Genomic DNA, 24,174 nt, shown 5'->3' with positions numbered 1-24,174 from the left:
TTTGGAGGCAATGGCTCAATAAGGAATTTCGAGTCAAAGGTAGCTCTGGATCAGGAGCTTAGTCAGAGTAGTTTGTCAGTGTTTATTGTAGACAGGTTGGTGGCCTCACCATCTTCTCCCCATCTTGTCCCTCCTTGTCTTTTCTTCCCTCTGCCTGACACCCAAATGCAACCCCTCCAGGTCGCACACATTAGCCGAGAAACTCGTACCTTCTTACTCTCCCTAACTTTGAGCTTTAAACTCCCATCTTCGCTCCATATATTTTTGTGAATTTCTCTCCCTGAGGGTCCTCTTGTTATCTTTATTACAGTTTGTGACGGTAGCCCATCATCACCTGTCCTTTGTACCATTCATAAAGTTGAGGATTTTCTATTCTCACTAATTTGCAGCCTCCCTCGCTCACCCATAAGTCCTAGACCCCTGGCAATTGTCTCCCTGCCTCCATTTCCATCCCGTGGCCTCTTTACTCCTACTGATGTTTATGTTCTTCGACCGCTTATTCCCCTCATCCCTGACTGTCAGTTTGCCAACCTGCCATTGTACGTCATTTTAACTCTCGCAGAAGCTTCAATACCTGTGTCTGAAAAATAAATTGATGAAAAGTCTTTCAAACTCCAGCCATCAGCGTGGCAAAAAATTTTTAAACCTCTGAGAATAAACCAACTGGCGGAGACATATTACATGGGAAGGAAACTACATTGAATCGAGCTTATAAAATAGTCATACACCAGGCTTTCAGGGAAGAAAACTAACTCGTCACTATATTTCGACCGAATTGCAGGGGAAATTTTTTAGAAGAAAAGTTCTGACAGATGAAGATTTTTGTCAATTCAAGATGACAAAACTTTCACGCAATCCCCATAACATTTTTTAAACAATTCTCGAGCACTTGGAGAGAAAACATAGCGATGATTTGTGCACATTGTTGGTCACGTTCCAAAGCTTCTAAAGTTCTTAATATTAGCTCATTTCCTTTTGCAATGCGTTGACTTATCAACAACAGTACAAAACTAGAACGGCACTAGGTGGGGTGCATACCTCCGCCAGGATGAACAGTTTACGTTTTGTATCCGACAGATAGGCCGGATCTGGATCCGGGCCTGAATCAAAATCGATTCAGCTTGTTCTTGTCATCTAACCAACTCATCCACCAAATATTTTCACAACTCCTCTCCAAGTTCTTGAGACATCATGCTATATATCATTTTTAGCCCCATCTCTCAATGGTGAAGAATCAAAAGAAAATGAAAAAAAAATTGTAGAATTTGTAGAACCAAATTATAATCAATTCGTCTTTATCATCCCCCGAACCTGTCCACGAAGTTTCTTCTGAATCCATTCAAAACCTTTTGAGTTATCCTGCTCACAGTCCAACAAACAGACAGACAGACAGACAAAGAAACAGACAAACTTTACAATGCCTTGATCTCGGATCATCAATTTGTATTCAGACCAGGTCATTCTACTCTGGACATGCCGCTTCTGCTGTCTCAACAATGGATGGAGATCCACAATGCCAAACAGGAAATCAGAGCTGTGTCCCTTGACATATCACATGGATTCGATACGGTCTGGCACCCCGCTCTGCTCACCAAACTCTCCTCCTATGGTATCCATGGAAATCTCCACTCATGGCTTGCGGACTTCCTCTCTGGTCATAGTCAACGTGTGGCCCTGCATGGTTTTCTCTCATCTCCCCTTCCTGTTCAGGCTGGAGTTCCCCAAGGCATGTTCTGGGCCCTGTGCTTTTTCTGGTCTTCATCAATGATGTCTCCGACTCTCTGGAAAATCCTATCTCTTTCCTGATGACTCCACTCTCTGCCGCTCCATTCCTCATCCCTCAGATCGGCAGTCTGCAGCCTCCTCAATCTCTGCAAACCTGGACAAAATCACAGACTGGGCAAACAAGTGGAACATGTCTTTCAATCCTGACAAATGTCACACTCTCACTATGAACCGCCTTTAGAGGCCATTTTTCCCCACAGAGCAGGGGCTGGCCTTTTTCTGGGCACCGTGGTCCCCTTTTTGAAGCAATGTTTTACGGCCGGATGCCCTTCCTGCCACCAACCCTGTTAGTCGCCTCATGCAACACACAGGGAATTACCAGTGAACTGGTACTCAATTTGCTGACCTCAGAAGGATGACAGGCTGAGTCAACCCCCCTGGTGTTAATTCAGCGAGACACCGGGATTCGAACCCAGGATCCTAGGATCCCAAGCTGGCACCCTAACCGCTAAGCCAATACCAGGTCTATGTCTCTCCGCAAAGACCGACTGGACAACCCTCCAATCTACTTTCTCAACAATTCTCTTCAAGAAGTTCTGTCACTCAAGCTTTTGGGTCTCACTATCTGCCATGATCTTTCCTGCCCTTATGGTTAAACTGCCAAAATCAAGACTCTCTATTCACCTTCACTCTTTCATTCCTCTTTTCTCCCACCTCTGGAACAAACTCCCTCACTCTCTTCAATCCCACTCCTCCCTCCAGGTCTTTAAAACAGCTGTTCACCACCACCTCTTATCTTCCCCCATCCAAAACCTTGATCTTTTCTACCCCCGTTAATTCACCACAGATCCACTTTTTTGAAATACCGACTTCTTTCCTGGAAGTCCTTGCAGTGTCCACGTGTTTTTTTTAGGTTTTTTTTTTTACCTCTCCCACCCCCTCCGCCCTTCCCATGCCTCCACCCCCAAGCCCTCTCCCTCCCACAGATCTGCCGATGTCCCTGCCCTCCATCTTGTTCTCCCGCTCCCTTTATGATGTTTTATGTGTCAGTTTGTCTTTTTTGTGATCAATGTTAGCTCTTACACAAGCCTCGACCTTGTATACAAAAAAAAAAAAAAAAAAAAAAACAGGGGTTAAACATAACCTCCATCCACCTTTGATGGCAGAGGTAAAACCCCACTTATTAATCAAATAAAAAGCAAACAAAACAGACAGACAAAGAAAGACAAACAGGAGTGAAAACGTAACCTCCATCCACCTTTGGTGGCAGAGGTAAAACCCCACTTATTAATCAAATAAAGACCAATTTCAATTGACCAATTTCAACCAAAATTGACTTTCAATAAAGACTTATTAATCAAAATCAAATTAAATTAAAGTAGGTGACCTCCCCAGCACGATTCGCATAGAAAAGGTCGAGAACCAACTGAACCAGGTGCTTGGCATGGGAGAAAGGACAATTACCCGCAGTGGCCGGTAAAGAAGTGAGATTACAAGGAAGCAAGCTGTAAGCAAGTTATGCAATCCTTCAAAGGAGCGGAGACAGCAGTTTAACCACACTCACAGATTGCTAGCGGAAGAGAGGGAAATAAGATAAACAAATAAAGCAAAAAGCATGTGATGCAACAATGTGAAAAAGCCTTAAACACTGCTCCCATCATTAATGAGTATGAGTAACACACATCATGAAAAACAGCAACATGCCATTTGCTCATCATCTTGTTAGTTGTTAAAGCAGAGCTCTGTAGGATAATGCAAGGTGTTGGGTTAGTTAAGCAAGCAGCTCCAGCAAAGCTACGGAATCAAAATCACGGAGCAAATGGTACGTATCTGTGACAACCTCAAACGTAACCTGGTAAGCCCCTTGTCAGACAAAACATGTTACTGATACTATAAACAGCATACCACAAAATTCATTCCAGTGAAGAGCAGAAGTATATGCATTGCGCATTTGTACAAGTAAGCCGGAAACGCGGTTAATCAATGCCTTTCCGACAGAGTGTGGATTTCCATCATGTTCCGAAATAAGTCAATCTGCCTGAATGTGTCGGCCTTTTTGAAAGCGGAAGAGGGCAGGGGGTTAGGAGAGGGTGGGAGGTGCATTGGGGAGGAAAAGTCATCACACTGGGTTCTTATGTCTGGAATGGCATGTGGACAATCTCATCATGGTGTTGTAGTTCTAATGTGGACAGCGGGATAGCTAGATAAAAACGTGCTCCCTTTGATAACATAATAAAGTTAAGCCTCCTCACTTTGCAAGTTTGACATGTTGAAAAAAATAGTTTGTACAATCGCCTTCGAGTTGGATTTGGGACACAGACAGAATGACTTATCCTGAAGATCTGTACAGAGTTTTTCCCACAACGAAGAAAACGATGTTCTTCACCAGATACTATGTTCTCTAATCTTTCTTGCAGCTCACCATACGACGATGGAGGTCTTGACCTCAGCTCCACATGGCTTCCTGGCTGACCGTTGTCATAGTAACAGTGCAGCAATGTGCGGCCGCCGTCAGCGACACGAACCAGTCGGCTGCGGAAGTGCTGATCCAAGCAAGAATTTGGGGACTGGCATCGTTTGGCGGGTGTTGGAGGCTCTGCTCGACTCAAATTGTGCTCGCCATCACTGTGGAAAGGAATGAAGCTGTGAAAATCCCCGCACGTATTGTGTTGGCTTTTACCAGGGCAGATGTCATAGCAAGGTACAGTAGTAGGATATTAAAAAATAATCAACCTCCTGCCTTGCATCGGGATAAGGTGGGGCGATGACAGATGCATTGATCAAGGTACCAGCAGGCAGAAAGAACAGGCTACCAATACCTCGTTAAAATAAGTCAAGACATGAATAAAACACATTTTGCTCAACAATCGTGTTATTATAACCAAGTGAGGTGCTTCTCGGGTGAGACGTGTCAATTGGCCTTACCGAGGCACGTAGGGCTCATTTGGTGGTGGCGGAATGAACAGATCAAGCAGGGCAGATTTTGGTCTTCGGGAAGGGGAGTCGGCAATCCGCAGCGGAGTGCCGGCATTCCTTGCGGGACTCATGCACGCGACTCCCTATGAAAGTATAGCAGGCAAAATGATAACTCAGAGGGCAATCATCTTATCAAGGATTTCAAACAGGAACAGTGCAAACACCCCCTTTCACCTTCGCGCAGATATCTCCTACTTACTAACTCAATGACTGTCAAGTGAATCATCTTTTGAGATCAACTTTACGCAATGACGTCACGACGCCACCTAAACATTGTTCACGATTAGTTGGTTGGCGACGAATTTTTTTTTTTTGGCGATGATACAACTTAACCTGACAATGACCTGCAGAGCAAGAGGTTTCCAGCGCATGTTCTTTAAGGGCGCTGGGTCGGACGTGAGGGTACACTGCGGCCGCTTCTTCAATGTGATTGTCACGCCTTGGGGGTCTTGACGTAAAGCACAAACCAAGTTTCTCAACTGCCAACCCACCTGAGTGAATAAAGGTCAGAGATGGGGTTTGGGAGGGGAATAGGAAAGTTGCTGTCACGAGGGAAGCTACAAATATCAAAGGGCTCACAACAGCAGTTTGGTGAGTAGACAATGTGGTTCAATGTAAAAACGGAGATTGCTGAAAGAGATACAGATATCATCATCGACTGTGATTCAATTGTTACAACAGGCCAGAATACAAAGCAAAATATGGCGATCAAACACTGATTTAATTATTGGGTACAACAAAAGAAAAAATTTGAAATGATAGAGAAAAATGGAAAGAAAAAGGGAAAACCATATCAGGCCAACATGCCAACTACCCCCATAAGCGAGAAACCTGTATTGGCATTAATCCCTACTCAAGTCACCAAAGTTCACTCCCAGTGTGATGCCTCAAGTCGGCAGTTAAATGGCCGGCACGAGGGTGATGGAGGATAGAGCAATCCACACTCTGAGGTTCCTCTCTGGTTTTGAGTTGTCACTGACCCGTCCGAGGTACCTCTCTGGCTTTTGAGTTCTCACTGACCTCCGAGGTCTCAGCTTCAAAGCATTTCGCCCTCAGTGAACTCTCCGCCGGAGTCACGCCACAGCACAGAGGTGACTTGGCCTCACTGCGTAGCACAAGCTGCCGGCGTGGAATGAGGCCTGCTATGGCCTCCCGTCCATTGCTGCCTCGTTTTTCCAGAGCAGTCAATCTGTCCTCAATTTCCCCCACCATCCAAGGTACTACAAATATCTTTCACTTGTCAAAACATCAGGCATTCAAGGTCTTGCCTGCGACATTTCCTTGTTGTGTCTTTCTGAGTCAACAGTCCAAAGCACTCCTCCAAAACAGCAACAACCTCATCCTCTGCACCACCATCCTGTTTCTCTTCCTTCTACAGCCAATCACAGGCTCTCAAGTATTGGGTTAAACCAGATTAGTCAAACTCGTAAGTGAAGAAGAAGAGGAAAATAGGAGAAGAAGAGGTCACAGACCGTAACACAACAAATCACCCTCATGAATAATGGTTTTCTGCAACATTCTGGTTCAAGGTCACACAAACCTGCAAGATCCTCAACTCCAATAAATTGGGTTTTTGCTCCTCCACGTTACTCAGCTTTATATTAAAAGGGTCGGGATGTGAGGTCATGGGAATATAAAATACCAAGAGCCAAATGTAGCCATTTAAGCTTCTCGCAGCTTTTTTTGTTTTGAAATACAAAATCAAGGCTCATGGAAGAGCAATATGACAAAGGATGAAGACTAACTTACTGACAGTGGGACATAGTGAAATGAACAAACAGATTACATACATACATACATATATATATACAGTCGCAGCCAAAAATATTGGCACCCTTGCACTTTTTTCGAATAACTTACAATTTTCTCTAAAAACAAGTAGAAACTGAAAAAAGTATTTGGTCTCCACAATTCTTTATTTCACTGTTAATATTAGAGAACCTTTGTTTTTGATTCAGAACTTAATATATCCTTTTAAATCAGAAAATAAAAAGAAATGGCATTGACAAAATTATTGACACCCAAGAGTTAATATTTGGTAGCACAACCTTTGGACAAAATAACTGCAGTCAAGCACTTCCTATAGCCATGAATGAGCTTCCTACACCTCTCTACTGGCAGTTTGGCCCGCTCTTCTTGTGCACCTGCTCCAGTTCTCCCAGATTTGAAGGGCGCCTTCTCCCAACTGCTGTTTTCTGATCTCACCACAGGTGTTCAATGGGATTTAGATCTGGAATCGTTTCTGGCCACTTAAGAACAGTCCAGCGTTTTTTCTTGAACCATTCCTGGGTGCTTTGTGGAGTGTGTTTAGGGTCATTCTCCTGCTGAAAGAACCATGACCTTCGACAGAGACACAGATTTCTGACACTGGGTTGAACATTGCGCTCCAAAATGCCTTTGTAATCTCCTGATTTAATGATGCCATGCACACATTCAAGGTACCCAGTGCCAGAGGGAGCACATCAACCCCAAAACATCACTGACCCTCCTCCTCCATGTTTGACTGTAGGGAAGGTGTTCTTTTATTTGAAGGCTTTATTTTATTTTTTGTAAACATAGAGATGATGTGCATCACCAAAAAGCTCTAATTTGGTCTCATCTGCCCACAGGACATTCTCCCAGAAGGATTTTGGCTTGTTCAGGTGTGTTTTGGCAAACTCCAGTCGGGCTTTCTTATGTCTCTCTCTCAGCAGTGGGGTCCTCCTGGGTCTCCTACCATAGAACCCCCTTTCATTGAGTTGGTGACGGATGGTGCGAGTTGAAACTGCCGTACCTTGTGTCTGAAGGTCAGCTTGAATCTGTTTGGCAGTTTATCGAGGTGCTTTCTTCACCATTCGAACAATCCTTCTCTGCAATCTTCAATCAAGTTTTCTCTTGCGGCCACGTCCAGAGAGGTTGGCTCCAGTGCCATGGGCCTTAAACTTCCTGATAACATTGCATATGGTGGACACAGGAACATCAAGGTCTCTGGAGATGGACTTGTAGCCTTGAGATTGTCCATGCTAGGCTACAATCTTGTGTCTGACCTCCTCAGACAATTCTCTGGTTTTTTTTTTTTTCTCCATGCTCTTCAGCTTTTCTCCATGCTCTCCATTCAGCCACAAGAGTTTTAGTGAGGTCGGGCACTGATGTTTTGCGATTAAGCTTGGCTCACAGTCGGTGTTCCAGTTCATCCCAAATGTGTTAGATGGGGTTGAGGTCAGGGCTCTGTGCAGGCCAGTCAAATTCTTCCACACTGATCTCAACAAACCATTTCTGTATGGACCTCGCTTTGTGCTCGGGGGCATTGTCATGCTGAAACAGGAAAGGGCCTTCCCCAAACTGTTGCCACAAAGTTGGAAGCACACAATCGTCTAGAATGTCATTGTGTGCTGTAGCGTTAGGATTTCCCTTCACTGGAACCAACGGGCCTAGACCGAACCATGAAAATCAGCCCCCAGACCATTATTCCTCCTCCACCAAACTTTACAGTTGGCACTGTGCATTCGGGTAGGTAGCATTCTCCTGGCATCTGCCAAACCCAGATTCGTCCGTCGGACTGCCAGATGGTAAAGCACATTCATTACTCCAGAGAACGCGTTTCCACTGTTCCATAGTCCAATGGCGGCGAGCTTTACACCACTCCAGCCGACGTTTGGCATTGCGCATGGTGAACTTAGGCTTGCGTGCGGCTGCTCGGCCATGGAAACCCATTTCATGAAACTCCCGACAAACAGTTGTTGTGCTGACGTTGTTTCCAGAGGAAGTTTGGAACTCGGTAGTGAGTGTTGCACCGAGGACAGATGATTTTTACGTGCTTCAGCACTCGGCAGTCCCGTTCTGTGGGCTGATGTGGCCTACCACTTTGCGGCTGAGCTGTTGTTGCTCCTTGACGTTTCTACTTCACAATAACAGCACTTACAGTTGAGCGGAGCAGCTTTAGCAGCGCAGAAATTTGATGAACTGACTTGTTGGAAAGGTGGCATCCTATGACGGTGCCACGTTGAAAGTCACTGAGCTCTTCAGTACAGCCCATTCTACTGCCAATGTTTGTCTATTGAGATTGCATGACTGTGTGCTTGATTATATATACACCTGTCAGCAATGGGTGTGGCTGAAATAGCCGAATCCACTAATTAGAAGGGGTGTCCGTATACTTTTGGTCATGTAGTGTGTGTGTGTGTATGTATGTATGTACTGTATATATATATATATATATATATATATATATATATATATATATATATATATATATATATATATACAGTGGAACCTTGACTTACGAGTTTAATTCGTTCTGTGACCGAGCTCGTAACTCAAATTGCTCGTATCTCAAATCAAATTTCCCCATTGAAATGCATTGAAATGCTATTAATCCGTTCCAGCCCGCCAAAAACCACACCAATTTTTTTTTAAATATACAGTATATATAAAAATATCTCGCGCTTTATATTTCACCTGTATGCAGCATACAAGTTGGCAGGATGGCCTGGACTGGAGGTATGCACACTTGACTCTAAAGTCTAAACTGTCCAGCCTGGGTTTGAATCCCGACCCAGCCATAACCTGTCATGTCGGTGTTTCACAGGCAGGGTGATTCATCAATGTGTGTACCGCTAAACTGGGCACCCCGTTTGCGTCCCATTAGTTGTTGGATGTTAAGGATCTCACCGTGTTTTCCACAAAGAGAAGGCGAGCTATCGCCGGCACTCTGAACAAGTTGTGGCCTGGCATGGCATGAACATGAAAACATGAACATGAACATGAAATTTTCCAAAATAACCAAAATGCGAAAACAAAAATGCAGCGCTATACGACAGAGATACTGTACGTGCACGGCAAGATAACCACGTGACCGGAACCCACCTGGCGGCGTAAACTCAAAATAACCGAAATGCGAAAACTAAAATGCAGCGCTATACGACAGAGATACTGTACGTGCACGGCAAGATAACCACGTGACCGGAACCCACCTGGCGGCGTAAACTCAAAATAACCGAAATGCGAAAACTAAAATGCAGCGCTATACGACAGAGATACTGTACGTGCACGGCAAGATAACCACGTGACCGGAACCCACCTGGCGGCGTAAACTCAAAATAACCGAAATGCGAAAACTAAAATGCAGCGCTATACGACAGAGATACTGTACTTGAACGGCAAGATAACCACGTGACCGGGTGGCGAAAGCTCGTAACTCGGATCTCGGCTCGCATCTCAAAGCAATAAACCGCCCGAGCGACGGCTCGTATCTCGAAAAACTCGTAAGTTGGGGCACTCGTAAGTCAAGGTTCCACTGTATATATATATACATACATATATATATATATATATATATATTTTTGTCACTGATATGCATATTGTCACTGATCCCATATTTAGTGGAATTTAGTTTTTTTTACAATTTTTTACAAAAGAATTCAAAATGAACACAGATACATCTAATTTACATAAGTATTCAACCCCCTGAGTCAATACTTCGTAGAAGCATGCACCTTTGGCAGCGATTAAAGCTTCACGTCTTCTTGGGTAGGTCCTTCTTGCCCAGTTGCTCAGTTTGGTCAGACGGGCAGCTCTGGGAAGTCTGGTTAATTCATATTGTTGTGGATATGAGAATGGTTTTTTTTTTTTGTTGTTGTAGTGTAAATTGTTGTAAAGATCACCCTTTGTAAATGTCATGATCCTTGTAAATACCTCCGTAGTGTAAAGGTCAAAGGGCGTCTCGGTAGTTATTCCATGAAACACCACATTGCAGGACCCGATAAAACCCTTGTTCAGTAGCTTATATCTTATTATGTGTCTTAGGGTAAGGCCGTGTCTCCCATTAATTTAAATACTCCATTGCACCAAGTGAAATAAGAGTAGATCCCCTTTCATTTCATTTCAATGGCCAACTGCATTTTGGGCGGTTTTGTTCAACCACCATTGGCCACGAGGCAAGGTTGGGGAAGAAAGGCGTGCCCGCCCGTCGTCATCAAGGGCGGAGCCATAGGGTCGCGCGACCAACCAGGGCCGAGGTGAGCACACCGATGGGCGTGACCTGAAGGCCGGCGGCTTAATCGCTGGAGGCGTTATAAAAGCGCGGGCGCAAGAGTGATGAGGAGCACGTAGAGAGGTCCATGACAAGAGCTGAGTTGGTCGTCAGGGGTGGTCAGTGGTTGCGTTGAGTGGTTGTGTTGAGTTGTCGGTGGAGAAAGAGTGGTTGGACCAAGAAAGAGAGAGGAGAGAACCCGTCATGCCAGACCCCCCACCAGGGCGTCGGCTCCACCAAGCAGCTCCGACCCGTGATCCCGCGCACACGACAGGCTCGGTGGCATCAGCGGCCGTCGAGGTCCAGCCCGACGTCCCGTGCGGGATCAAGCTCCAGCCAGCTCCGTGCCGTCCTCCCCCTCCAGCCACACACCTCCTTCCAGCCAATCCACTCAGCAATTCCCCGCGTGAGTCTGTGTCTTCGTTTGTTCTGTCCTGGGTAGTAATTAAGCCTGTTAGGTAAGCTAGTATTTTCCCTGTGTCTCTAAAAGCTTCTGTATATTATTTTATTATCTTTCCTTCTCCTTGGTTACTTTGAGCCTGTAAATAGTAATAAATAGTAATCGTATTTCAAACCTTTCTTTGCCTTCGTCTTCCTTTTCTTCACATCCGTGTCGTCTTAGTCTTTTCCCGATTGAATAGCGGTGGCGCGATACGGCCAACGTTTGGGTAAATCGGGTTTAGTCGGGGAGCAACTGTTCGGCCGCGGTTATACCTCCGCTCGGTAAAAATAACATCCTAATCCGCGGACCGCAACAATTTCTTTCGATTTCCTAATGATGGAGCGAGCTCACTGTGCTCTTGGGAACGATCAACACTTAAAATTGTTTTATAGCCTTCCCCAGATGCATGCCTCCTCACAATTCTATCTCGGAGTTCCACAGACAGTTCGTTGGACGTCATGGTGGAGTTTCTTTCTAAATCATTTCCAATCAATTTGGACAACTATTAAAAGGAAAGAAGACGAAGACATTTGAAAAATATAAATAAATAAAAAAGGAAGGGAAATATCATAAGTAGGCGAAGGTACGATATGTTAGGATGCGCGACAACAAGGCAGGAAAGAGAAAAGGGAAGGTGAAGGCAGAGGTGAGGTTAAAAGGCAAGAAACGTGAGGGTACGGAATGGTGTGAGGGGCCAGTTAAGGACTGCCCTCAGGCACTCACCACAGTTTGACCATTAACTTGGATGACCTCATCCCCTGCATGAATTTTTTTACATTGATCGGCTGGTGACTGCAGATAAGGAATATGGGGATGGGGTAGGGAGGAGAGAGAAAGAGAGGGGTGAGCAGGAAAGCAAGAAAATACAAAATGCTTGTTCATTGTCCAAATCCCGGACGTTCACATGGCATTTAACATTCTACGAAGACAACGTCATGGGTGAAGCTGTGCCCCCGGAGAAACCGGTCACCCCGATTATTCCCAATCTTGATTGCATGCTTGTTATGAGAACGCTTTCATATTCTCATGTGCAAATAAACCGTAAAATACATCCTTCTGTCTCAGTTCATTACTTATGCAGGGTAATTGCAATGTCCTTCACAGAGCTCCATTTTTTGCTCGAAAGCGACGAGTTACAGCTTATAGTTCGACAAGACTAAAAGGGAAAGGCCAGGATAACCTCGACCAGGTAACATGAACGGATGCACCGGGACTGCACGGCTGAGAGGGCCAATAGCAAGATTAGACCCAAAAGTTGCATCAACAATCGGTCTTGGTTAGTCGTCTTCTTATCACCTGTTAAAGGTTGAATTATTTGTCCTTTTTTGAAGTTTGTTATCACATAAACTGAAGAGCATAAACTAGAACGCCACTCTTCGAGGTCACAACGTCGACCGATAGATATGTGTCCGCCCACATTATTATACATCCTGGTACCAAGTTTGATTCAAATCCCTTCAAGTGTTCTCAAGTATCACATTTTTACCTGACCTCTAACCTCTTGATGCCAAAATCTAATCAGTTCATCTTTGTTTCATAATATATACTTGTACCAAGTTCAGTCAAAATACCATCACTGGTTCACAAGTAGCTCGGTAAAATAATTTTTACCAAATGGGATCTCTGACCTTTGACCTCTTGCCCCCAAAATGGAATCAGTTCATCTCGGCATCATCAAACATACCTGTACCAACTCTGGGCAAAATCCCATCACTGGTTCACATGTAGCTCGGTAACAGAATTTTTACCAAATGGGATCTCTGACCTTTGACCTCTTGCCCCCAAAATGGAATCAGTTAATCTCGGCATCATAAAACTTACCTGTACCAACTCTGGTCAAAATCCCATCACTGGTTCACAAGTAGCTCGGTAACAGAATTTTTACCAAATGGGATCTCTGACCTTTGACCTCTTGCCCCCAAAATGGAATCAGTTCATCTCGGCATCATAAAACATACCTGTACCAACTCTGGTCAAAATCCCATCACTGGTTCACAAGTAGCTCGGTAACAGAATTTTTACCAAATGGGATCTCTGACCTTTGACCTCTTGCCCCCAAAATGGAATCAGTTCGTCTCGGCATCATAAAACATACCTGTACCAACTCTGGTCAAAATCCCATCACTGGTTCACAAGTAGCTCGATAACAGAATTTTTACCAAATGGGATCTCTGACCTTTGACCTCTTGCCCCCAAAATGGAATCAGTTCGTCTCGGCATCATAAAACATACCTGTACCAACTCTGGTCAAAATCCCATCACTGGTTCACAAGTAGCTCGATAACAGAATTTTTACCAAATGGGATCTCTGACCTTTGACCTCTTGCCCCCAAAATGGAATCAGTTCATCTCGGCATCATAAAACATACCTGTACCAACTCTGGTCAAAATACCATCACTGGTTCACAAGTTATCGCGGTCACAGGATTTTACCTGATATGACCTCTAACCTCATGACCCCAAAATCGAATCGGTTCATCTTTACCTCATTATACTTACCTGCACCAAGTCTGACTTAGATCCCTTCAGCCGTTCACAAGTTATCACAGCAACAAAAACCTATCACGGACGGACAGACAGACAGACGGACAGTCCAAAATGGCCGACGAAATCACTGGAGGCATTATGTTTTTGGACTGTCAGGCGTTAAAAAAAGTGGAGGCATAAAAAAAGTGGTAAGAATAGCCATATAATGGCATAATCTCATTCCCCCGGCCATGTTTTGCCACAAAATCTTACAGACCAAAGTATCGCAGCCAATTTCATTTGTGCCTTTGGTATCGTTGTGGGCAAAATGAAACGTCAACCACAAACTGATGATCATCGTGCTAATATACAAATCACTGTATCCAGAGGTTTATGGCATGCTTAGTCCTCCAAAACCACCCGTAAAACTAAATTGTAATAGAGGCACAAAATGCTTATGCTGCACAAATGAGACGTTAGTGGTGAAAGCAAAAGAAAATAAAAGAGGGGAAGGGACAACAATGTAGTTTGTACCATGAGCGAGCATAGGGTCAAGGAAGCACATGTGGGAGGGGTGAGGGCTCCGGACAATGGAGGGTGAGCAATGGTGGGTGAGTGCGCTCCTGAAAGCGCTGAAGAGCATATGGTGAAAGAAACGTTGTCCGTCCTTCATCGGGAACTAGCAACGAGCAGCGTCGTGGGTTCCCTTGTGCAACTTTCCACGTGCACACCATGTGTCCTCGCAGAGTTCAAACAAATGATAATACCAGAACGGCACTTGTACATCGGCATAGTCTCGCTCATTCCGGACAGAAATACCATCGTTAAATGAACACGCTACTGTTACGGCCCACTGCTATTTTGGCCTATATACCTGTATCATCCATGCACCCCATTATGTCACATACCTTGCCATTATCCGTAGCTTTATTGATTATTGATGGATTAATAGGATATTTAACGACCACTTTTGTGCACATTAAGTCTAAATTGTGTCGAGGAAGACGAACATGAAAAAAAAATTCAAACTATATTCCCCATGACGAGTCAATCATATGCATGACGTTTTGTTGTTGTTGTTGTTGTTAAGCAGTTCTGCAGAAGATTTTTTTATCTTTTCATTTTCAATTCAATATGGCCACCAGACTGTCCTACCCCTTCCCCACCCCCCTCCCCCCTCCCTCCCACCACCCTCCCACTCCTCTCCCCCTCCCATCCCTCCCCCTCCCCTCCCCCCTCCCCCCCTCCTCCCCACCCCCTCCCCCTCCCCCTCCTCCCCTCCCCCCCACCCTCCCACTCCTCTCCCCCTCCCATCCCTCCCCCTCCCCCCTCTCCTCCCCCTCCCCCCCTCCTCCCCTCCCCCTCCCACGCCTCCTGCCCCCAAGCCCTCTCCCGCCCACACTTCTCCCTGCTCTCAAATGTTGTGGTTGTGTGCTTCCCCTTCTCTCCCCATCTTGTCTTCCGCTCCCTCTTTTTGTATATTTTGTTTGTCTGGTTGATTTGTTTGTGAAATAAATGTTAGCTCTTTCACGAGCCTCGATTCAGTATACAAAAAAAAAAAAAAAAAAAAAAAAGACCAAGTGACTGATTATGTCATAAATTGAATTCTTTACTCACATCAGGTCGTACATCAGATACATGAAGTTTCACATTTTTCGGACAAGGATTTCAGCTGATTATGGCTAGAATACACCTTCACCGATGATATCATCATTACCAGCATATATAGGCCCCATTTGGAGTTGATGACATCTGCCAAGTTTCATTTTATTTCGTTGAGCGGTTTTGGAAATGTCCAAATTTTTCCTTTAATCCAATATGGCTGCCATACCATGTGACCTATCACATCAGAGTTATGAATAAAATACTCTCCACGGAGAGTTCCCTCCTATGTTCACACAAAGCATATCGACACATCTCTTACAGATCTCTCGATCGATACCAGACTTGGTGGTGTCATGGTTAGAGCGTCCACCCCGCATCTGGAATGATACCGGACTGGGCAGTGTAACGGTTGGTGTCTCCACTCTGCCTCTGGGAGCTCAGCGGTTCAAAACCCGGCCGAGTCATACCAATGACTAAAAAACCAACGTGCTGCTCCCTTGCTCGATGCTCAGCATTTAAAAGGATGGAGCACAGACAAAGAACGCTGGGACGGCAATGGCAAACCATTTAATATAAGCGGTGAGAAAAGCGCCACTATTGTTGTGATGTCGTTCATACCCCAAGTATCTCGAGACGTGACGTCACTATGCCGAAACTCAGTGGCTGTGTATTCTCATATAATAGTACTGTGTCATGTCTTGTCTGTATGTAAGTGTGTATGATGTGCGAGTGGCAATCCTATTATTACAAGCCGTAGATCATGAAAAACAATATGCGTTTTGGTGAACGGAATTGGAATTTCAGAGTTCCATGTTTCAGTGCATTTGCATTTTATTGTTCATCAATTATGTACGCTCATTACTATCGCCTGCTCCAATTTGGATCGAGTTTTCCATCTTCAGCTCTGACTCAGTTTTCAGTGTGATAACAAACTTCAAATTTGACTGAGTGAGATATTAATGAATCACTTGAGAAAATAAATAAAATAGTAAACTAGAATAGCACTCAGGAGAGCGCATTCCTCTGCCAGGGTGAACAATTTACGTTTTGTATCCCACAGGTGGGCTGGATCAGGATCCGAACTTGAACCAAAATGTAATCGGCATGTTCTTGTTCCCACCCAACTCATCCACCTAGCTTTGTCATAATCCATCCGTCCATAATTTTTTGAAATGTCATGCTATATATCGCTTTTGGCCCCATCTCAATGGTGAAGAATCACTTAAAAATTTAAAACAATATCGTATCCGGATCCGGATGCAAATCTTCACCAAAATCTTCTCATTTCATCCTTCTGTTACGGATTCGTCACTTCCGCTGTTGTGGTTTTCACCCACTTGACATATTTCTGATATTATGTACTATTATTATTCTCAAAAGGTTTATTATTCAGGAACAGCTATCTAAAGTTTAAAAGGTTAACTTAAAATGATACAGGAAACCGAACCGGAAGACAAGGAGGTGAAGAGGAAGAGGCGGCGCAGGCAAAGTTGGAGAAGACGCGTGACGTCAAGGCTCCATAGCGAGGCTGGTCTACCGAAAGTCGCGAGGGAAGTTTGAGTTCCTTGAAGGACATCAGGCGATAGGAATTATCGCTGGAGTGAAAAATCTGCGTAGTCAGACTTGGGCGCTGGATTTTGACGAATCCTCGCCTAGTCGCATCGGCTCAAGTAAGAGCCGTCGGCCATTTTGAACCCCGCGCTTCGGACACCTACAAAGGTTTTGCCTCACGTCATCTTCACCCCCAACATCCTACCGTTTGTCGGGGATGTGTGTGTGCGACCGCTTCGTCTCCAATTAAGTTGCAGTTCGCTGAGTGAGCGGTGAAGGTGCCCCTCTGAAGGGCCGTTGTACAGTTTCGGCGGGGCGATCCCCATTGTCAACTGTACGCGATTCGAATATCGACTGGAGAGCGAGATTTGGGCTTCGACTGGACATCGTTCCAGCGACCGCTGAGGCGAATCACATTCGCCTTGGAAAAGGTTATAGAGACATTGAGGAGTGTCCTTTTCACTCACTGGGAGCAGTGAGTTATTTGACTTTATTGATGGTATATAGAGTGCACTCTTAATTGCCATTTGTTGTACCGTTATTCCTGTGCGATTTTCAATATATTATTTGTTCATTTATAATCATTGGTGTGGTTTCACTATTGATTTCTAACACGGAGTAACATATTTTTCTGCCGTGGCTCCTCTCGGGGTTCGGAGGTGTACCGCGACCAGGAGATCGTAGAGGAACACGTAACAGAAATTGGGGGCTCGTCCAATTGACACGTGGGCTCGAAATTGGGTCTGCGTCCGGGATCTAAAATTCCCTAAATTTAGTCCGGGAAAGAATTCCCTAACATTCCCAGAATTCCCAAATTTGGAACTTTTCCCAACATTCCCAAATTTTTCAAAAATAATTTTTTTTTTTTTTCATTTCTTGTGTGAAGGTTAGCAGGTGTTAACAATAGTCACCATGGAGTTTGACGCAGAGAAGTTTGCAGTGACCCCTAGTGAGGCACAGTTCAGAGCGTTAGTAAAATCGGACCTCTTGGTATTGGCCAGACATTTTAGCTTGGAGGTTCGAACGAATATGAGGAAAGCAGAGATGCAGAGATTGGTGATAGAATCTCTGGTGGGACAAGGAACATGGGAAGAGGGAGCCTTGGATTGGTTACCCGAGGAACAAGAAAATGTGGAGCTCTGGAAACTGGAGATGCAATTGCAGAGCCAGGAAAGGGAAAAAGCAGAGGAAAGGAGAGCTGTAAGAGAACTCGAAGAAAGAAAAGCAGAGGAAAGGAGAGTTGAACGAGAACTCCAGGAAAGGTTAGAAGAGAAAAAAGCACAAGAAAGAGCAGAGGAAAGGAGAGTTGAAAGAGAACTCGAAGAGAGAAGAGAAAAGAAACAAGCAGAGGAAAGGAGAGCTGCAAGGGAACTCGAAGCAGAGGAGAGAAAAGCCGAAAGGGAGTTAAAGCAACGTGAAATGGCGCTTCAGCAGGAAATTAGACTCAAGGAGCTGGATGTAATGAAAGAACGGGGAGAGGTACCATCCATGCCGACTGGTTTGACACCTAGTCAGAACACCTGGGATGTTGGCAGACATGTGAGGCTGGTTCCACCCTTCAATGCAAAGGAGGTAGGCAATTTTTTTTTCACACTTTGAGAAAGTGGCTCAACTGCTAAAATGGCCTGAGGAGTCCTGGACCATATTTGTGCAAAGTGTTCTGGTGGGTAAAGCTCAAGATATTTATTCGGCTTTACCGATTGACCGATGTGCAGATTGTGAGATAGTGAAGAAAAACATTCTCAAAGCCTATGAATTGGTCCCTGAAGCTTACCGGCAAAAATTCCGGAACGCCAGGAAGAGGGAGAGTGAGACCCACGTGGAGTTTGCCAGAATGAAAGAAACCATGTTTGATCGGTGGTGTGATTCAAAAGGGGTTGGGAAAGACTTTGAACTATTGTGACAATTGATCCTGGTGGAGGAATTCAAACAGTGTGTCCACGAGGGCATTAAAATACATCTGGAGGAAAGGAAAGTACCAAAGTTGTATGAGGCAGCAACCATGGCAGATGACTATGCCTTAACACACAGGATGAGGTTCCATAAACCTAACTTCCCGCCTAGAGTTCGCACGGAGAGTTATGATACATCTGGTGCGGAGAACGAAGATTCAGGGGGGCGGCCTCGAGATGACTATGAGGACCACTCTGATACTACGACTTCTAGAAATCAGAAGACAACAGTTCCAAGGCAGACTTATCCTCCGGGGGGGGGGGGGGGGGGCTCGAGGCAGACCACGAGGTTCTCCTCCGGGCCTACTTGCGCTTTTTGCCATAAACCTGGACACTTGATGTCCCACTGTTATGCTCGGGGAAAGGAAAATCAGGAGCAGAGTTCGACTAGTACAACTCCGAATGCAATGGCAAATGTGAGAAATCGCCCTCAAAAGGGTTACCAACCATTTATTTCAGAGGGGGTTGTGTCCTTGGATGAAGACTTGACTAACCAGAAACCGGTTATGGTCCTGAGGGACACCGGAGCACATCAGTCTTTTATGCTTGAAGGCATTTTGCCACTGTCAGAGGAGACGGCAACTGGTAATAGTGTTCGTTTACAGGGGATTGGTGGCTGTGTTAGAGCTCCACTTTATGTCATCCATTTGGAGTCTGATTTGGTGTCAGGACCGGTCACCGTAGGTTTACATGCCACTCTTCCTGTAGAGGGAGTATCTTTTGTTATCGGGAATGATTTGGCCGGGGGTCAAGTTGCTGGTAACCCGATGTTTGTTGAAAAGCCTAGGAGGAAGTACCCTGAAACTAAGTGTCAGCACACGCAAGTCAGGGATGGAGGCAATATTGGCAAGCTCTTTGTAAGGGGACTGAACTTCAAAACCAAGGAAGATGTTCTGAAGTCTGCCTTCAGCAAATATGGACCGCTTTTGGAAGTGCTGCTGATAAAAGACAGGGAGACACAAAAGTCAAGAGGGTTTGGCTTTGTCACGTTTGAAAACTCAAAGGACGCCAGAGATGCAGAAAAGGATCTGAATTGCAAGGAGTTGGAGGGTCGGACCATAACAGTAGGGAAGGCATTCCCTAGGTGTCGTGGGGGCTACAGAAGAGGAAACCGTGGCGGTAGTTTCGGTGGTGGCCACAGTCGATATTACTACGGAGGCTTCCAGGGTTACGGCAGCTCCCGCAGGAATGATAATCAGGGTAGTGGCCGAGAGGGAGACCGCTATTTACGTGAATACAGTGACAAGCGGTCCACCCGTGATTATTACGAAAGTTAGAAAGAGTTGAAGCACTGAATGCTGCGGAGCAGCCGAGCAAAAAATTCCTACACGGGTTAACCGTGAACGCCACGTTCCTAAAGGCGTCTATGCAGTGAACTTTCCTGCACGGGCTAACCGTGAACTCCACATTCCTAAAGGCGTCCATGTAGTGAATACTTCCAGGCCTCACCACCCCAACCACCATGGAACCTGGCTTTCAGCTCGGCCTCCCAGGAAAAGTGTTGTAGTTGTGCTTGACTTTGGATTTTGATTACTACCCCTTAACCTTCATTCAAAAGAAAAGAAAAGTAAAATCAGAGGGGGATGAGATGGAGTTTGGCTTTGCAGGGGTTCAACTTGGAAATTGAACATGTAAAGGGCAGGGACAATGTCATTGCTGATGCTTTGTCCAGAGGGAATTAACTTTGGAAATCTCTGTGGGTTGTGTGAAATTTTGTTGCTTTATTTTTGAGATGTTGATAATAATTGTTGCTCACGGGAATTGGTGATTTGGGTTGTGAGTTTATTTTTGTTTGTTTAAAGAGTTTGCATGCAAAGAAAGTTTTCGCTGTGTTCAAACTTTCTTTCTTGAGGGGGGGAAGTGTTACGGATCCGTCACTTCCGCTGTTGTGGTTTTCACCCACTTGACATATTTCTGATATTATGTACTATTATTATTCTCAAAAGGTTTATTATTCAGGAACAGCTATCTAAAGTTTAAAAGGTTAACTTAAAATGATACAGGAAACCGAACCGGAAGACAAGGAGGTGAAGAGGAAGAGGCGGCACGAGCAAAGTTGGAGAAGACGCGTGACGTCAAGACTCCATAGCGAGGCTGGTCTACCGAAAGTCGCGAGGGAAGTTTGAGTTCCTTGAAGGGACATCCGGCGATAGGAATTATCGCTGGAGTGGAAAATCTGCATAGTCAGATTTGGGCGCTGAGATTTCGACGAATCCTCGCCTAGTCGCATCGGCTCAAGTAAGAGCCGTCGGCCATTTAGAACCCCGCGCTTCGGACACCTACAAAGGTTTTGCCTCGCGTCATCTTCACCCCAACATCCTACCGTTTGTCGGGGATGTGTGTGTGCGACCGCTTCGTCTCCAATTACGTTGCAGTTCGCTGAGTGAGCGGTGAAGGTGCCCCTCTGAAGGGCCGTTGTACAGTTTCGGCGGGGCGGATCCACATTGTCAACTGTACGCGATTCGAATATCGATTGGAGAGCGAGATTAGGGCTTCGACTGGATATCGTTCCAGCGACCGCTGAGGCGAATCACATTCGCCTTGGAAAAGGTTATAGAGACATTGAGGAGTGTCCTTTTCACTCGCTGGGAGCAGTGAGTTATTTGACTTTATTGATGGTATATAGAGTGCACTCTTAATTGCCATTTGTTGTACCGTTATTCCTGTGTGATTTTCAATATATTATTTGTTCATTTATAATCATTGGTGTGGTTTCACTATTGATTTCTAACACAGAGTAACATATTTTTCTGCCGTGGCTCCTCTCGGGGTTCGGAGGTGTACCGAGACCAGGAGATCGTAGAGGAACACGTAACACTTGTCACACACCCAACCTACCTGTCCATCAAGTTTGGTCCGAATCTTCCACAACCTTTTGAGATATCCTGTTCACAGAGACAGGGGTGAAAATATACTGCTTCCATCTTCGGTGGTGGAGGTAATATAAGGCACCAAGGCAGGTTTGCTTACTGTATACATTTGGGTCCTTGCACCTGAATATATCGTCACTATACTGCAGAAAAATAGTGGCCGCAAACCTGTACAGAAAGACCACTTGTCTATAAAGGCCACATTTACCATCTCCCTTGAGTGGTCTTTCTTTTCATACAGGTTTGACTGGATATTGTTGAGGATGATGAAAAAAAACAACAGATATGGGATAGTGGTAATTAAAAACCTCAAAAAAGAAAAATCAAATAAAGATGGAAAGGCAGCTGGATATATGAACATCTGTGAAAGTCTAAAGGAGATTGACAGCAGATAATAGTATAGATGTTGATGAAAAATGATTCCATAAGATGGGAAGCAAATGAAAGAGGATGCACCTGGTGGCATGGAGAAGGGGAAAGCAGGAAGTGTGTTGTGAAGAATAAGAAATGAGGGGTGGATGGGACAATGAGGCGGAGGCCTTGAAGCACCAGTCAAGATGAGACATGCATTAGTGGAATGGCAGGTAGAACTGAATGGAGGAATTTTCCACGACAAACAAGAATAAAACTCAACCTTACAAAAATGTTGGAAGTTTACTTTAGTCCCTTCACCCCGAGCCGACAGGCTCATTTCGAGCAATATCGTATTCTTGTTTGTCAATTTTCTTGAGGAGAAGCATTTCCTCAAGAAAATCCCATTCAATGGGAAGGAGCTCAAAACGATGGCATATTTATCAAGTTATTTCGCATCCTTCAAGCGTATTTGTGTACAATTGAGAATTAGAGGGACGAATGTTAAATTTTCCACCACTGTAGTATTAAAGGCTACCCGAAATAGAACAGCACAATCTAAGCAAGAAAATAAATAAATGAACATTATCAATAAATATTGCGTGCAAAACTGAGTGTTACCTAATTGGAAGTCCAAATTCAGATTGTACATTTAACACATGAAGGAATCACCCAAAACCTTGCAGATTCACTACTTGCTAAGTGTTAGCATATAGACCATCCTCCTTCCTCTCCCCAACCCCTAAAAAGGGCCCATCCTATCTGTGTTTAAAAACTCCAGGAATGTCAGCCATCAATCAATGATGAATCGATACAATCTTTAACGTGAAGGTTGGAGCCACCACAATGGTTAAAATGCAGAGGCTTGGAGAGGGTGGGGGTGGGGAAGGAATGGCGATGTGTGGGCATTGCAGGAGCCCTGTCCCTTTGTGCTCGTCCTTCACCACCAGTCTCAGTGGACGGCTGGTGGGCTTTGCAGCGGCAAGGTTTTGGGTGATGTAAGTTTGGAGCCATTGCTTTTGACAAGACAGCAACACATCACATTTTCCTGCATTTGTGGGAAGTTGTTGAAAAGAAAAAAGTTTTGGGTTGACATGGAATCGTAAAAGACTTTAAAACAGCAAAGTCAGTTGGCTTTCACTTGCAGCAGTAGCAATAGAAGTAGCAGTAGTAGCAGCAGTAGCCTCCTGAATACAGTTCTACAGATTTAGAAAAGAGACGTAGGAAAGATGACCTTCAGTGGAAGATTATTTTTCAAATCAGGACATGTATCCACAATGCAGATTAGTGGAATGGGACTGTATTCAGGGTACTAGTACTACTACTGCTACTACTACTATGGCTGCTGCACAATGCAGAAATTGGTGAGAATACATTGAGGGGTAAAGATAAAATGTGGTTTAATCCAACGCAATGTGGCAGGAATGTCCAGTTAAACAAAACTCGGAGGTTCATTCCTGCTCTCGGAAGCATCATACAAGCGTTGTGAAAAATGAGCAACAATGTTGATATGAAGCCAAACAAGGAAACTGCAACGGGTGAGAGAGATGCGTGCCAAGTGAGAACGAAACATCTGGGAAAATGTGAAGGCCTCACTTCCATGGGGAAAGAAGCTGCGCAATCAGCTGTGTGTGGCTTGGCTAGGGACAGTGGTTTGGTTCATCTTAGCGGAGCATGAGCATGGAAACCGAATTGCATTCGACAACGGGCGGTTCCGCATACACCTGCGACTGTAATAATTGCGAGCGTGTATGCAGGTGGGCGAATTTGCTTGTTGTTTTTGATCTGATTTTGTGCCAACTGGAACCACTTTGCCCCATAATCGTCGTTATTCATTCAAAAGGATCGCTGACCTCTCAATATCCTTGAGCATCCTGTGAAAGGTGTACAAGCTTCCCCGTGAGCCTAAGATATGAAAATAAAGATAAATAAAGTACAAGGATGTGCTTCGAACACCAGTAGCTTGTCTTGGGGTTAGGGAGATTATAGCTCGATGGTGAAACACACTGGGAGCAAAACGAAGATAACCACACACTTCCATGACACAAATAGTTCGACTCAGATAAAGCCAATCAGATGTGATGAAGAAATGTGCGATCAATCAATTCATTTGACTGAAAATGCTTTATATTAAAGGTTGAAGCCAATTTTTTGCTTTAATAAACAAATTGCACTAAAAATGCAAATTGCACTCTATATCAAGAACCCAGAATAAGTGGAGATGAG

General features: G+C 44.8%; 1 protein-coding gene across 4 annotated transcripts in view; it reads right to left on the bottom strand.

Moving 5' to 3' along the window:
• Positions 1 to 24,174, bottom strand: part of LOC137439256 (connector enhancer of kinase suppressor of ras 2) — a 231,786-nt gene that overhangs the window by 43,452 nt on the left and 164,160 nt on the right. For 3 of the 4 annotated variants that reach the window (XM_078768257.1, XM_078768258.1, XM_078768260.1), the window contains exons 8-11: positions 11,877 to 11,945; positions 5,046 to 5,192; positions 4,651 to 4,784; positions 4,148 to 4,350 (exon numbers count right to left, since the gene is read on the bottom strand). In XM_078768257.1, the coding sequence (XP_078624383.1) occupies positions 4,148 to 4,350; positions 4,651 to 4,784; positions 5,046 to 5,192; positions 11,877 to 11,945 (553 nt within the window). The remainder of the gene's footprint in view (positions 1 to 4,147; positions 4,351 to 4,650; positions 4,785 to 5,045; positions 5,193 to 11,876; positions 11,946 to 24,174) is intronic. The other variant, XM_078768259.1, reaches the window with a different exon arrangement.

The sequence above is a fragment of the Myxine glutinosa genome, chromosome 14 (assembly GCF_964187855.1).
Source record: "Myxine glutinosa chromosome 14, kmMyxGlut1.1, whole genome shotgun sequence".
Classification (NCBI taxonomy): domain Eukaryota; kingdom Metazoa; phylum Chordata; class Myxini; order Myxiniformes; family Myxinidae; genus Myxine; species Myxine glutinosa.
This window is presented reverse-complemented; position numbering and strand designations above follow the sequence as displayed.